This window comes from Macrobrachium nipponense, chromosome 13, assembly GCF_015104395.2.
Source record: "Macrobrachium nipponense isolate FS-2020 chromosome 13, ASM1510439v2, whole genome shotgun sequence".
Classification (NCBI taxonomy): domain Eukaryota; kingdom Metazoa; phylum Arthropoda; class Malacostraca; order Decapoda; family Palaemonidae; genus Macrobrachium; species Macrobrachium nipponense.
Genome location: NC_087206.1, coordinates 99761170 through 99773286, shown reverse-complemented (window position 1 = coordinate 99773286; position 12117 = coordinate 99761170). Strand labels below are relative to the sequence as shown.

Genomic DNA, 12117 nt, shown 5'->3' with positions numbered 1-12117 from the left:
AAAATGAACAAAACCTCAGTTATCTTATCTGTAAAGTTAAAGAATTCTCCCTACTCTTTTTTTCCTTATATTGCATCAGTCTGTGCGGTGTGGCCCTCCTCTCTCTCTCTCTCTCTCTCTCTCTGTCTTTCTTTTACTGCGTATAAAGTTGTATATCTGTATGTATATATATATATATATATATATATATATATATATATATATATATTATATATATATATATATATATATGAAAACTTATCACATTTGCTGGCCGACTCGATAGTGTCACTGACCGTTTCTGATTTCGTTGCCCGTCCACTGGACGGTGGTTCGATCCCATGGGAGGACGAAATTATTATCAACTAAAAATTCCCCTTAGGTACATTTATGAAAATATATCAATTCATAGGTAGAGCGAATTAGATATTAAAGGACATTTGTAGCTCGAATGATATATATATATATATATATATATATATATATATATATAATATATATATATATATATACACTTCTCCCTTCTCCCTTTGTAGAAAGGGGCTTCGAAAGGTGTTACCGCTCTGATTCTCAACAAATTTCCTGACACCATGTCGTCCATTACTAACCCAGCTGCAACTAACTGCATTCGACTAAATACCAAGTGCATGATTCACTGATAGATCAGGAAAGACATGTTGAGTTTTAAGGTAACGTACCAATCTCGTACCAATTGCTGCTTCCCCAGAATTCGAGCCAAGGTAATGTAGTTTTCTAGTCATAACGCTAGAACACATACACATACATCAAGATGTGTGCGCGCGTTTCTCTCATTTTATATGTGTGTATACGTATATGCATAGAGATATGTAAATATATTTATGTATATACTAAATACATAAATATATAGGTATGTCCGTTATATACGCACACATACACACACATATATATATATATATATATAATATATATATATATATATATATGTATATATGTACGTGTGTGTACATATATATGAATATATGTGTACATGTATATGAGTATTATATATATAATCATATGTATATAAATGTATAATATATTAATATATTATATACATAGACATAACAATACATCCTACATATAATATTATATTATAGATATATATAGTATATAATATAAAAATACTATAGATTTATATATAACTATATATATTACTAATAATATATATATAGAACTTGAGGTTATGATAGACCTTGAAACGAGTCAACGGTAGAAAAGTAGTTTTATTTTGCCTCTCTCTCTCTCTCTCTCTCTCTATCTTCTCTCTCTCTCTATTCTCTCTCTCTCTTCTCTCTCTCTCTCGTCCAGAAAATTGTGAATGGGCGACTGGAATATCACTACAGGGAATAAGCACTATAATCTTGTGCTTTAGTTTTTTTAGTTTGATATACAATTATTGCTCAGCTAGAGTCTATTTAATAAGTGTATATGCATTTAAGTATATTTTATGTATATATAGGTACACATATATTTGCATATATGTATAGATATGTCTATGTATGTATATGTATGTATATATATATATATATATATATATATTGATATGAAAACAAATGCCATGAAGGGAAAATGAAACACCGGAGTGGATACCAGGCCTTTCGACATATGGTTCTTTACTAGCAGACTGATCAAAAATATGAGACTAAGGTTGGTTACATGACATACAGATATCCCTGAGGATGGGGATTATATAAGGAACAGATACACCTGCAACACAGTTGAAGAATTTAATGGACCTATCAAAACAAAGGTAAATCTTGGAGAGGTTTTACGGAAGATGAAGCCCAGCTGGTTCGAAGCTAGGGAGGAGTCAATCAAAGGATTGTACAGGCGAAGAGATTTACAACCAAAAATGACCTTGTAATGAACAAGCTGATTACATATATATAAAAGTACAACCTATTATTTAAGTTGGGTTAAGTGATGGCCCCGTGCCAAATTTTGTCCAGATCGGTCAAGCGGTTCGGATTTCTATTGAGCACAAAGCTACAAGTATACAAATTTACATACATTCAAGCATTCACTTGTATTATATATTATATATATATATATATATATATATATATATATATATATATATATACATCCACTATTATTAAACCACAATTATCGTTTCATAACTAATTGACTATACGCTGGATATTACTTACACCCTTGTGGTATTACAACGGATTAATGCCTCGTTGTTTTGTAAGTTATTCATTGGTTTCGCGAGTTATTTATTAAGTGATATTTGTGGCTTGATATTACTGAACATAAAAGTGTCACGCGTTTTCAAGTGAAAATATTACTTACACACACATATATGTATATCATATAATTATATATATATATGCACATATATATGTATGTATGTATATATATATATATGTATATATACATATATACATATGTATATATATACATATACATACATATATATGTATATATATATGTATATATATATATATTATATATATATATATATATATATATACTATATATACTATATATATGATTAATAACAGAACCCCATTTAAACTGGATGATATCTACTAACCAGTTTAAATGAGGTGTTAGTGAAAAAGTTGTTTATGTATGTATGTATGTATGTATGTATGTATGCATGTATGTATGTATCTATCTATCTATCTATCTATATCTATCTATCTATATATATATATATAGAATATATATAATGTATACGTATTTATATATGTATAGTTATATGTGTATGTATGCATGTATGTATGTATGTATGTATGTATATTCATAGTTATTCGATGACATAGAATTTTGAAGAATAATTGAAACGGAAATGGGTGTCGATCTTTTGTTTTTGTTTATCTAAAGTCAGTCATTTCTTCTCTGCTGTAAATTCTCCAAATCCATCTCGATACTCCTTCTGTATAAGCGCTGCTCGATTTGAATTCCAGAAGCTGCCTTTTGCATCCGTGTAATTATTCAAAGGTTTCCAGTTTTTCATGAAAGGTTTTGGTCTCCACAGATCCCAAAGCGTCCCTCAAGTTGTTCATTTCGGTTCCGATAAAGTATTATAACAACCAATCGGCCTTGCGGAGACTAGTTACACGCCCACCACGAGTAGTGATTCTCGATGGAGTCATTTAGTGAGGTCTTTTTTTTTTATTTGTTTATTTATTGTTATTATTTTATTTTATTCGCTGCGATGACATTTTCTCCGGTCACGTTGCAAAATTGTGCAATACCATAGATACTGTCTCTAAATTGTGAACTTGATTTTCGTGGCTTACTAAGTCTCATACTTCGATTTATCTTACGGAATTCTCAGCGTCAATCATACAACCTTTACTTTCAATCAGTGAAGAATAGGCGACTTAACTTGATGAGGGAAGTTACTCTTCCCACGTCGGTCCCATAGGCTAATGAAGTGATAGATGGCGAAACATGCCACTTGTTTGCAGAAATTATACTCTGGGGAAGAGATAACTTGTGATACAAAAACCTCTATTCGCGAGGTAGGTTAGTTCAGGTCCAAATGTATTAAGACTTCAGGAGATGCTCTACTACTTACGGTTTTCTGTTTTCATTTCTCGACTTTTATCATCTTTGAGTAGACGAATGTGGATATTTCTTGTTTTCATCTTTTCTTTGGTTGTTCGTTTTAGTTTTCTGTAAAAGACACCCACTGTGATGGGTTTTTGTCTGTCCGATCTCCCTCGGATATTAAAAACTGCTGTGGCTAGAGGGCTGCAAATTGATATGTTAATCATCCACACTCCAATCATCAAACATACCAAATTGCAGCCTTTTAGCTTCAGTAGTTTTGACTTTATTGAAGGTTAAAGTTAGCCATGATCATGCTGGGCCGTAGCTGAAAGTTTCATGGGCCGCGGCTGAGAGTTTCAAGGGCCGTGGCTGAGAGTTTCATACAGCATTATACGCTGTGCAGATAACTCGATTGTGCAGAAGAAACTTCGGCGCATTTTTGTACTTCTCTGATATTTGTTTTCCCATTAGAGCAACTTTACGTGGACAAGTGTTGCAGATTATAATTCATAAAGTTTTTTGTTTTGCATCAGTTTCAAGTCAAGGAACGTAACAAACTACTGTAAGCAGCCGTTGAATTTTTAGCATTCGTCAGCAAAATAACGAAAAATCGTTTTTGCGTAGTTAATCTGATATCGGATGCCTCTCAATACCACCCCTGCATCTGAGCGACAAATATGACGTCATCTGTAAACAAAGGTTAGGCACTGCATAGAAAGGCAAAAATCGTCGTGTTGGCCGAACCGCCTATCAGGCCTCTTTATCAAACCTTATCGCCGGTCTGCGTTAACGGGGTCTGAGTAACCCCGATTTTAAGTCTGGACTGAATTGAGTGTGTGTTTGCGTGTGTGTGCGCAACACTTCTTTTTCGGCGGAGAGCGGCAACAGACAGTTACATGAAACTAGTGAAATTGAACGGATGTGCTGCCTGGATGAGAGGCCTTTTTAGATCGATAATCCCGCCAGAAGTGCCATCATTTGACCCGTATCGTGCGCCTGAAGGAAACGGAGACAATGAAGGCTCTTAAGCGACACACAGCGCGCAGTTATGACTTGATGAGGAGGGTAAGTGGAACGCTTTGATGATGAGGCAGTTAGTTGGCTACATTCAGTTGGGAGAAAAGTGTTATTTTAGAACCCGGGTGACTAGGAGCGAGACAGATGGATTCGCTGGTTTTATAGGGCCGATCAGTATCTAACTTACAAATGCTTTGACCACAAGTTAAAGGACTTGTGTTCACTAATCAGACGATTTTTCGACATTCATTTACCATCGTACAAATAAAGGATGATAGCTCAGGTTCAGCTACAAACTTGCGTGATTTTTTTTTTCTGAAACTTGTAAGCACGCAGGAAAGAAGTTATGTGCCACAGAATTATGAAGAATATAATTGCGATGTTTGAAATCACTAAAACATAACTTGTTCAATTCCAAGTGAGAAGTTGCTCAAGGAGGGTAATCAAAAGTAAACATGTAAACACAAAGCAAAGAGCCGAGTATCACAGTTACCTCGGATTTGATGTTTTCCTTGTGCTTGTGCTCGCACGGCCAAAATTAGGGCAAGTCATTGATCTAATCCGTATGGCACTATTCTTCGGAAAAGAACTTAATTCATGCAACATAACATAATGAGATTGCTTGTGCCTGCTGCCTTTAAGTACTATATTATATATTATTCATCGTCGTCCGTTGTTTGAATTCATAGGAAATGGTCAGGCAGGCATTGCACAAAGCGTATCCGGGACAAGAGATAAAAGCAGACACGAGATATTCTTTCTTATGGGGATTACCATGTTCTGAGTGTCGTTCATCTAAATACTTTTAATACTAGCAAGTCAAGCAGTGTCTCTCTCTCTCTCTCTCTCTCTCTCTCTCTCTCTCTCTCTCTCTCTCTCTCTCTCTCTCTCTTTGCGCTCGCGTGTTTATAGGAAACGTACGTAAACAGTACATTTTGATCCACTATATTTTAGTTCTATAGATGCTAAAATTGGTAAGATGCTACCATATGTTTCATTGGAATTAACATGTAATGCTATTACAATTTTTATTTGTTTATTTGGTTGTCTATTCATTATTATTTTTTTTATTTTTCCAATTTCAATGCATGTCTGGGGGTCTTTGCGTGGAGATGTCACTGCCTGTTTATACATTGTGATCGTCATTTCATTTTAATGAGTGGACGTCAATGATTTCATCTTCATTTGGCGTCACTTTTTTTTCCCGCAGGATATTCTCACTGCCGTGGAACCTGAACCACGATCCGTTTAGGTCTTTATTACAAGCCTGCTTTACTTCTTCTGTACCGTTAAGTCCCGGAATGATCCTCTTGCTTCCTTACTCCTTGGCTTATTGCCGTCCCTTTGGTCTTTACTGCCCTGAAACGGAAAACTGTAGTTTCTGCGGGATTTTCGAAGTTGAGATAAACCATCTATTGGGCTCGGGAGACACTAATACACAAGTTACTGCAGTTTCAGAATGATTCTTCAATGCTTTCCATGAGAAAAATAGGCTGTCCCATTTACAGTATCTGCAAAGACTACTAAGGCAATGGAAACTTCTAACAAAATATATTTATATATTTGCTTACTTATTTCAGTATAACTGTTTGATCAACCACTTCGTCTTGCGTCACTGTGTGTGTTTAATGAGTTTATATATTTATTATTATATAATATATATATATATATATATATATATATATATATATATATATTTATAATATATATATATTATTTACACATAATATATGTTAACACATATATATACATAAAAATCAGTACTACTTGTATACCTAGTAGCAATCCTTTATAACCAGGCGTTCGTTCCCCTCCAGGCCTGATATATCCCTTAATAAAATTTAACAGTAAGTCCTCGTATTCCGAAATAAAAACTATATATGTACATTTCTTTTCTACTGCCATAACTTGAAACAGCGATTGAGACGTCCATGTCATATATGTATCTTTGCTTTTGTTTCTCTCTCTCTCTCTCGTCTCTCTCTCTCTCTCTCTCTCTCTCTCTCTCTTGTTTCTCCAGGCACTCATTTTCGCACGCACATATACACGCATATATATATATATATATATATATATATATATATATATATATATACACATATAGTATAAATATTCATATGTACTATATATACATACATATATATGTATAACAGAATCACGAAAGTTAGGAACGTGATAAATCCATAAATAAAGATAAATGCCACGAAGGAAAAATAAACGAAGGAGTCTGCGAGATCTTTCGACTTAAAAGTCCTTTACTGAAGCAGATACTGACAAAAATACGAGAAAAGACAATACAAGAAGGTTCGTATAACTGACAGATAGGGATTATAAAGGGATTAGTGCCTATATATACATATATTATGTTATATACTATATATTACCTATATATATATCCTATAAATATACATATCCATATATAATATATGTATATATATCATTAAGTGTATACATGTGTTAGTGTATGTGTTTCTGTTAATATGTATAAATTTTATCCCTTTGTACCACCTTTCCGTTCATGATATGGATAAAGGTAAGATGTACAAGGAGGCACGCTGAAAAGCGCTCGCTCGCACACACACACACACGCACATACACACTCACACACACACGCGGCATACACCTTCACTACGCAACATGCACACACCACACGCATACACACTCACACACACGCACATACACACTCACACGCACATACACACTCACACACACGCACATACACACTCACACACACACACAGAGGATCAATGGAGCCCGAAATGAAGCCCTTTTTCTGAATACATCTGGGAAATACCGGAGCGAATTCACAGGGGGATCAAGTCTTCGAAAAACCAGCAAATTATTATCGGAAGACTGGAAAAGAGGAGAGATATGAACTTATTGATTAGCAAGTACGGAAGGAGGAAGCTAAGAATAATGATAATGTTTCTGGTGCTGACACTAATACAGAAATGCTAATTATTATGGCGGCGAATTTTATAATTTTGGTATACGATCACAATTCCGTATTTTGTTGTGATGTTCACTTATTTTGTATTTTCCGTCTGTGATGACAGAAGACCTGTATAGGGTCACATGAGTAACAGCATGTAGCTCTAGTTCAAGTGACTTGGCCTGCCGTCCATGATCTAAAACGTATTATTGTCTCAAAAGATTTTCCAGAATCAACATCATGTAACATTTACTTTGTTGATGTATGACTCATGGCAACATTTCATAATTTGGAACTCACTTTTTTTATCCCTTCAGAATGAACTGACGGTATCGTGTGATTCCTCGTCATTGTCACTCTAAAATGAATCAACAATATTGAAATTCTTCATCAACAATAAGCGTTTCTTTTAGTTATTTGAAATCAGTTGCTCCAACAGCCGTGACACAACAGTAGCTGCATTAGCTTAGCAAAGCCCAACGGCGTAGCTTTCTTTAGCGCTCTCTGCTCCTCCAGTGTTTTAATGCATTTCGCTCCGACTCTCACGTAAAACTCTTCACTTCACATTTCCAATAAATTGTTGATCCATCAGCGTTTGTTTTCTCTTTCGTGAATGTAATTTAAGTGCTCTTCGGGTTTCTTGCCTGCGCGGGTGGTCTGAATGGTACAAGGCATACTTATAAAAATGTCTTTATACCGCCAGAACCTCGGAATCAACTGCCAAATGTTACTGACATACCTATATTACAAGAACGTTTGTAAATTAAGCCTTCAACTTACCAAACAATCAAATTGCGTCATTTCCATTTCCTAACTAGTGTATTTGCCATAAGGTATTTCAAAAAAATATGTTTCCTGAATAAGCTACCTGCTTATTTTGGATGTCAAATTACTGGGTGTTAATGAAGCCGGATTTCAATTTACCGGTAGTATTCAAAACACCGGGAGTGACATGACTGGGATCAAAGTTCTGGGAGTCAAAATTCCTAGAGCCCGTCACCCTTCGCCTTGCCACGAACCTCTTCTTCTATTCACAGTTGCGAATATCTGGGAATGAATCCGATAGGGTCTTCTAAGTAGTATGTGTTTAGTCAGTTGCCGGTGTCTTCCAAGCCACGGTAACTGAATGCATTCATATGTTTTTAATCTGGTGTTCGTTTCATCGTTAGGGGTCCTCTCCCGAGTAAATTTTATTATTATTATTACTTGTTTAAGCAGCCATTTCCGACTAAGTCCAATCGGCTGCTCGAGTAAATACTGATTTCCAAGTTACGACTCATCCATGTGTGATCACAGGACGATTTATTCAGTGAAGAATTGTGGTTGTCTTCATTTGGTTGTTGGTTGATTGATAAATAGATAAGGAGAGAGAGGGCTAGGGGCTTGATTGATATGCTAATTTCTTAGACTGTGACAGTATACTCTCCTCATCTTGTTATAGAACAAGGCCAAGTAATTACTGCCGTTTTCCATTGTTAACCATGTATCATATATGAACTTAATGTTTATTAACTTATTTGTTATGTAGAGAACTCTTCTCACATCCATCCTTAATTATCACGTTGATGTGATTTTATTGTTTGTGGTGTCCTTCTCCGGAGTTCTTCATTATTAAGCAATATTGGCTATTGTGTATTCATAATCACATTCCTCTTGACTTCTTCTTTGTCTTGAAAGACCTCGGGTAGGGAATGGCGAAACACGTGACAGTGAAGATGATTAGGGCAACAAGTGATTTCTTTCCTGCCGAGGTTGCTGTATCCGAGAAATAAGTCCATATTCGCCATTTCCTAATAATTAATTTCATTCCCTTTGACTCCTCTCTTCCGCCCTGTTCTTGGTTCTCAGACTCGCAGCCATTTTTGAGTCGATGGGTCTTTCATTTCTTTTTGATTTATCTACAACTTTTTGCACCATTTGGACGTGTGGGGCAGGACCCCTTGCGCCCAAGGTTCTTCTAATCGCATCTTTGTTAAATCTTGGCTCTGTATCTTCATTTGCATTCAGATTTACATGCAGTTTGATACCGGCCTCGAGGAGGTCACAGAGGTCACAGAGGTCACAGAGGTCACAGAAAAGATTGGGAAGTACACATTCAGTTGGTGTTTCTGGATGCCCCAGCAATTATTTGCAATACTTCTCAATCAACATATTTATATTACGCATAACGTAATTATGATAATTATTGAATTAATTACTGATTTTTCGCCATTTAAGCATACGCGATCATAATAAAGTCTAATTTGTCAGAACTCGACACTCGAACCACCAATATTCCAATTTATGAAAAAGTGCAAAATTCTTTTGTTTTTGTTGCAACACTTAATTCCTTCACTGTCCAGACTCTCTCTCTCTCTCTCTCTCTCTCTCTCTCTCTCTCTCTCTCTCTCTCTCTCTCTCTGTAAAAAGAAACTTACAGTGCCGCCTAAAGGAAAAAATATGGATACATATATCTGTATACATATATCTACGTACATTCATAATACCCCGTAGGGGCGTTGTGCTGTCAGTGCATCCCTTACGGGGCACTGTAGGCATTACATAAGGTTCTTTGCAGCGTGCCTTCGGCTCCTAGCTGCAACCCCTTTCGTTTCTCTTACTGTACCTCCTTTTATATTCTCTTTCTTCCATCTTACTTTCCACCCTCTCCTATCAATTGCTTCATAGACTCTTGTTACACCTTCCAAACCTTTTACGGTCAATTTCCGTTTTAGCGCTGAATGACCTCATAGGTCCATGCGCTTGGCCTTTGTCCTAAATTCTATATTCAGTTCAATTCAAGACATAAATATGTACATACATACATGCATACACACTTATAAAACTTCTATCACTGGAATTAAAGCAGAGCATTTGGCCACGAAGAAAGTGAAGCGAAGGAGAGCAGCATCTTTCGATACTGCTTGAGAATCGGCCTAGATTAAAGGCGGAAGATCTTGCACTCCCGTTGTTTCACTCTCATTGTGGCCATATCATGTAACAGGAGAGAGAGAGAGAGAGAGAGAGAGAGAGAGAGAGAGAGAGAGAGAGAGAGAGAGAGAGAGAGAGAGAGAATGACGTTAATTTAAATGATTGGCAAAATACATCTTATAATTTGACCGATATTCATCTCGAAGTTCGCCCTTGGCCAAAGCGAAATGTCATTAACTGCTCCTGGCACCGTGTTAAGGTCATATCAGTTTGTCAAAGGTCGAAAGCACCCTGACCTTTCATAGGCAAGGTCGTGTATTTCATAAGCATTCCCCTTCCGATATCATTCGCCCCCTTCCTTCCTTCCTTCGTCGGTTTTTTAATCTTTACTTATTTTTGCGTTTCTTCCTTATTTTGTATTATTCATTTTCTCTTACTTCTGTTCCAAGTGCGTTACTTATATTATGGCGTGCGCTTGGTATGAATAATAATAATAAAAATAATAATACTGTTAAAAAGAATGGCAGAATTAAACGAGTTGATTTTATATATTGTTTTTTCTATTTTCCTTACAATTCGCTTCTCAGGCTCAGCGATGTTTCTGAGCATTTATAATTTATAATTTATAATTTATAATTCAGTATTTATAATTTTTTGAAAATTCCCGATATGAATATTGGCCAGTTACTCAGAAACATCTCTGAGCCTGAGAGGCGAATTGTAAGGAAAATAGAAAAAGCAATATATAAAATCAACTGGCTTAATTCTGCCATTCTTATTAACAGTATTTGCATAAAAGAGGGTCTTCTACCAAAATAATAATAATAATAATAATAATAATAATAATAATAATAATAATAATAAATGATTTGAATTATGTACAATCACACTGCATGTGTTTTTTTCTTCGCTACTACTACTACTACTACTACTACTACTACTACTACTACTACTACTACTACTACTACTAAATGTTCCAGCTCCTCCGAAATGACAATTAGCAGTAACCTAGAACCTATCATTTGGATAAGTAAATTGAATCAATTTCGTGGTATGTAATTGGCGGCGATTTGTGATGATGATGGGGACGATAAAAAAGGAAGAAATGAGGAGGAGAGCTGAAGCAACGAAAATGACCCCGACGAAAAGAAGGGAGAAACAGCACTGCATGCTTTTAATGACCCTTGGTTTTGCTTCATTTAAATCATTCACTTATTCCATTTTTTTATTAAGTGAACGCTGTCTTGAATGACTGAAATAAAAGGAAAGGGGGAGGGGAAAATGTAGGGTTTCACCTCGAAGGATCTAATAGACTCCCCTGTTAAGACTGGAGCGTTAGTACTAGTGAAAATGGAAGCGGGAAGTGAATTCCAACGTTTGGCAGTGAGGGAGAGAAGTACTGATTCCCGCCCAATAAACGTGAGATGTGGTGGCTCGGCGGGTGTTACAAGGCCGCATGAAAACACCAGAGGCTTTCTCCTATTAGGCTTAGTGGAACGCGAGCCAAAAGAGTATCCATAAAAAAGAACCTTCGGCTTTCCCCCTTCATATGGCTATGAGAGATGAACTGATTGACTAAATTATCTGGCGTTAACTTACCAGGGTCACAGGCGCCGTAATCATAAGAGAGAAAGAGAGAGAGAGATTTTTTAAAATCAATTTATTGCGCACATTGGCATCAGACATTTAAATAGGTACATAGTAACAATAATATTGTTTACATCTACATGGTAATTAGGGTATACCAAAAG

General features: G+C 35.9%; 1 protein-coding gene across 15 annotated transcripts in view; it reads left to right on the top strand.

Moving 5' to 3' along the window:
- LOC135225223 (rho GTPase-activating protein 45-like) overlaps positions 1–12117 on the top strand; it is a 617019-nt gene that overhangs the window by 176080 nt on the left and 428822 nt on the right. Inside the window, exon 1 of one of the 15 annotated variants that reach the window (XM_064264537.1) lies at positions 4402–4572. The exons of the other annotated variants lie outside the window; for them this stretch is intronic. Coding sequence (XP_064120607.1) covers positions 4522–4572 — 51 coding nt within the window. The 5' untranslated portion in view covers positions 4402–4521. Of the gene's footprint in view, positions 1–4401; positions 4573–12117 lie in introns of those variants that run through there. 15 annotated transcript variants of the gene reach the window in all.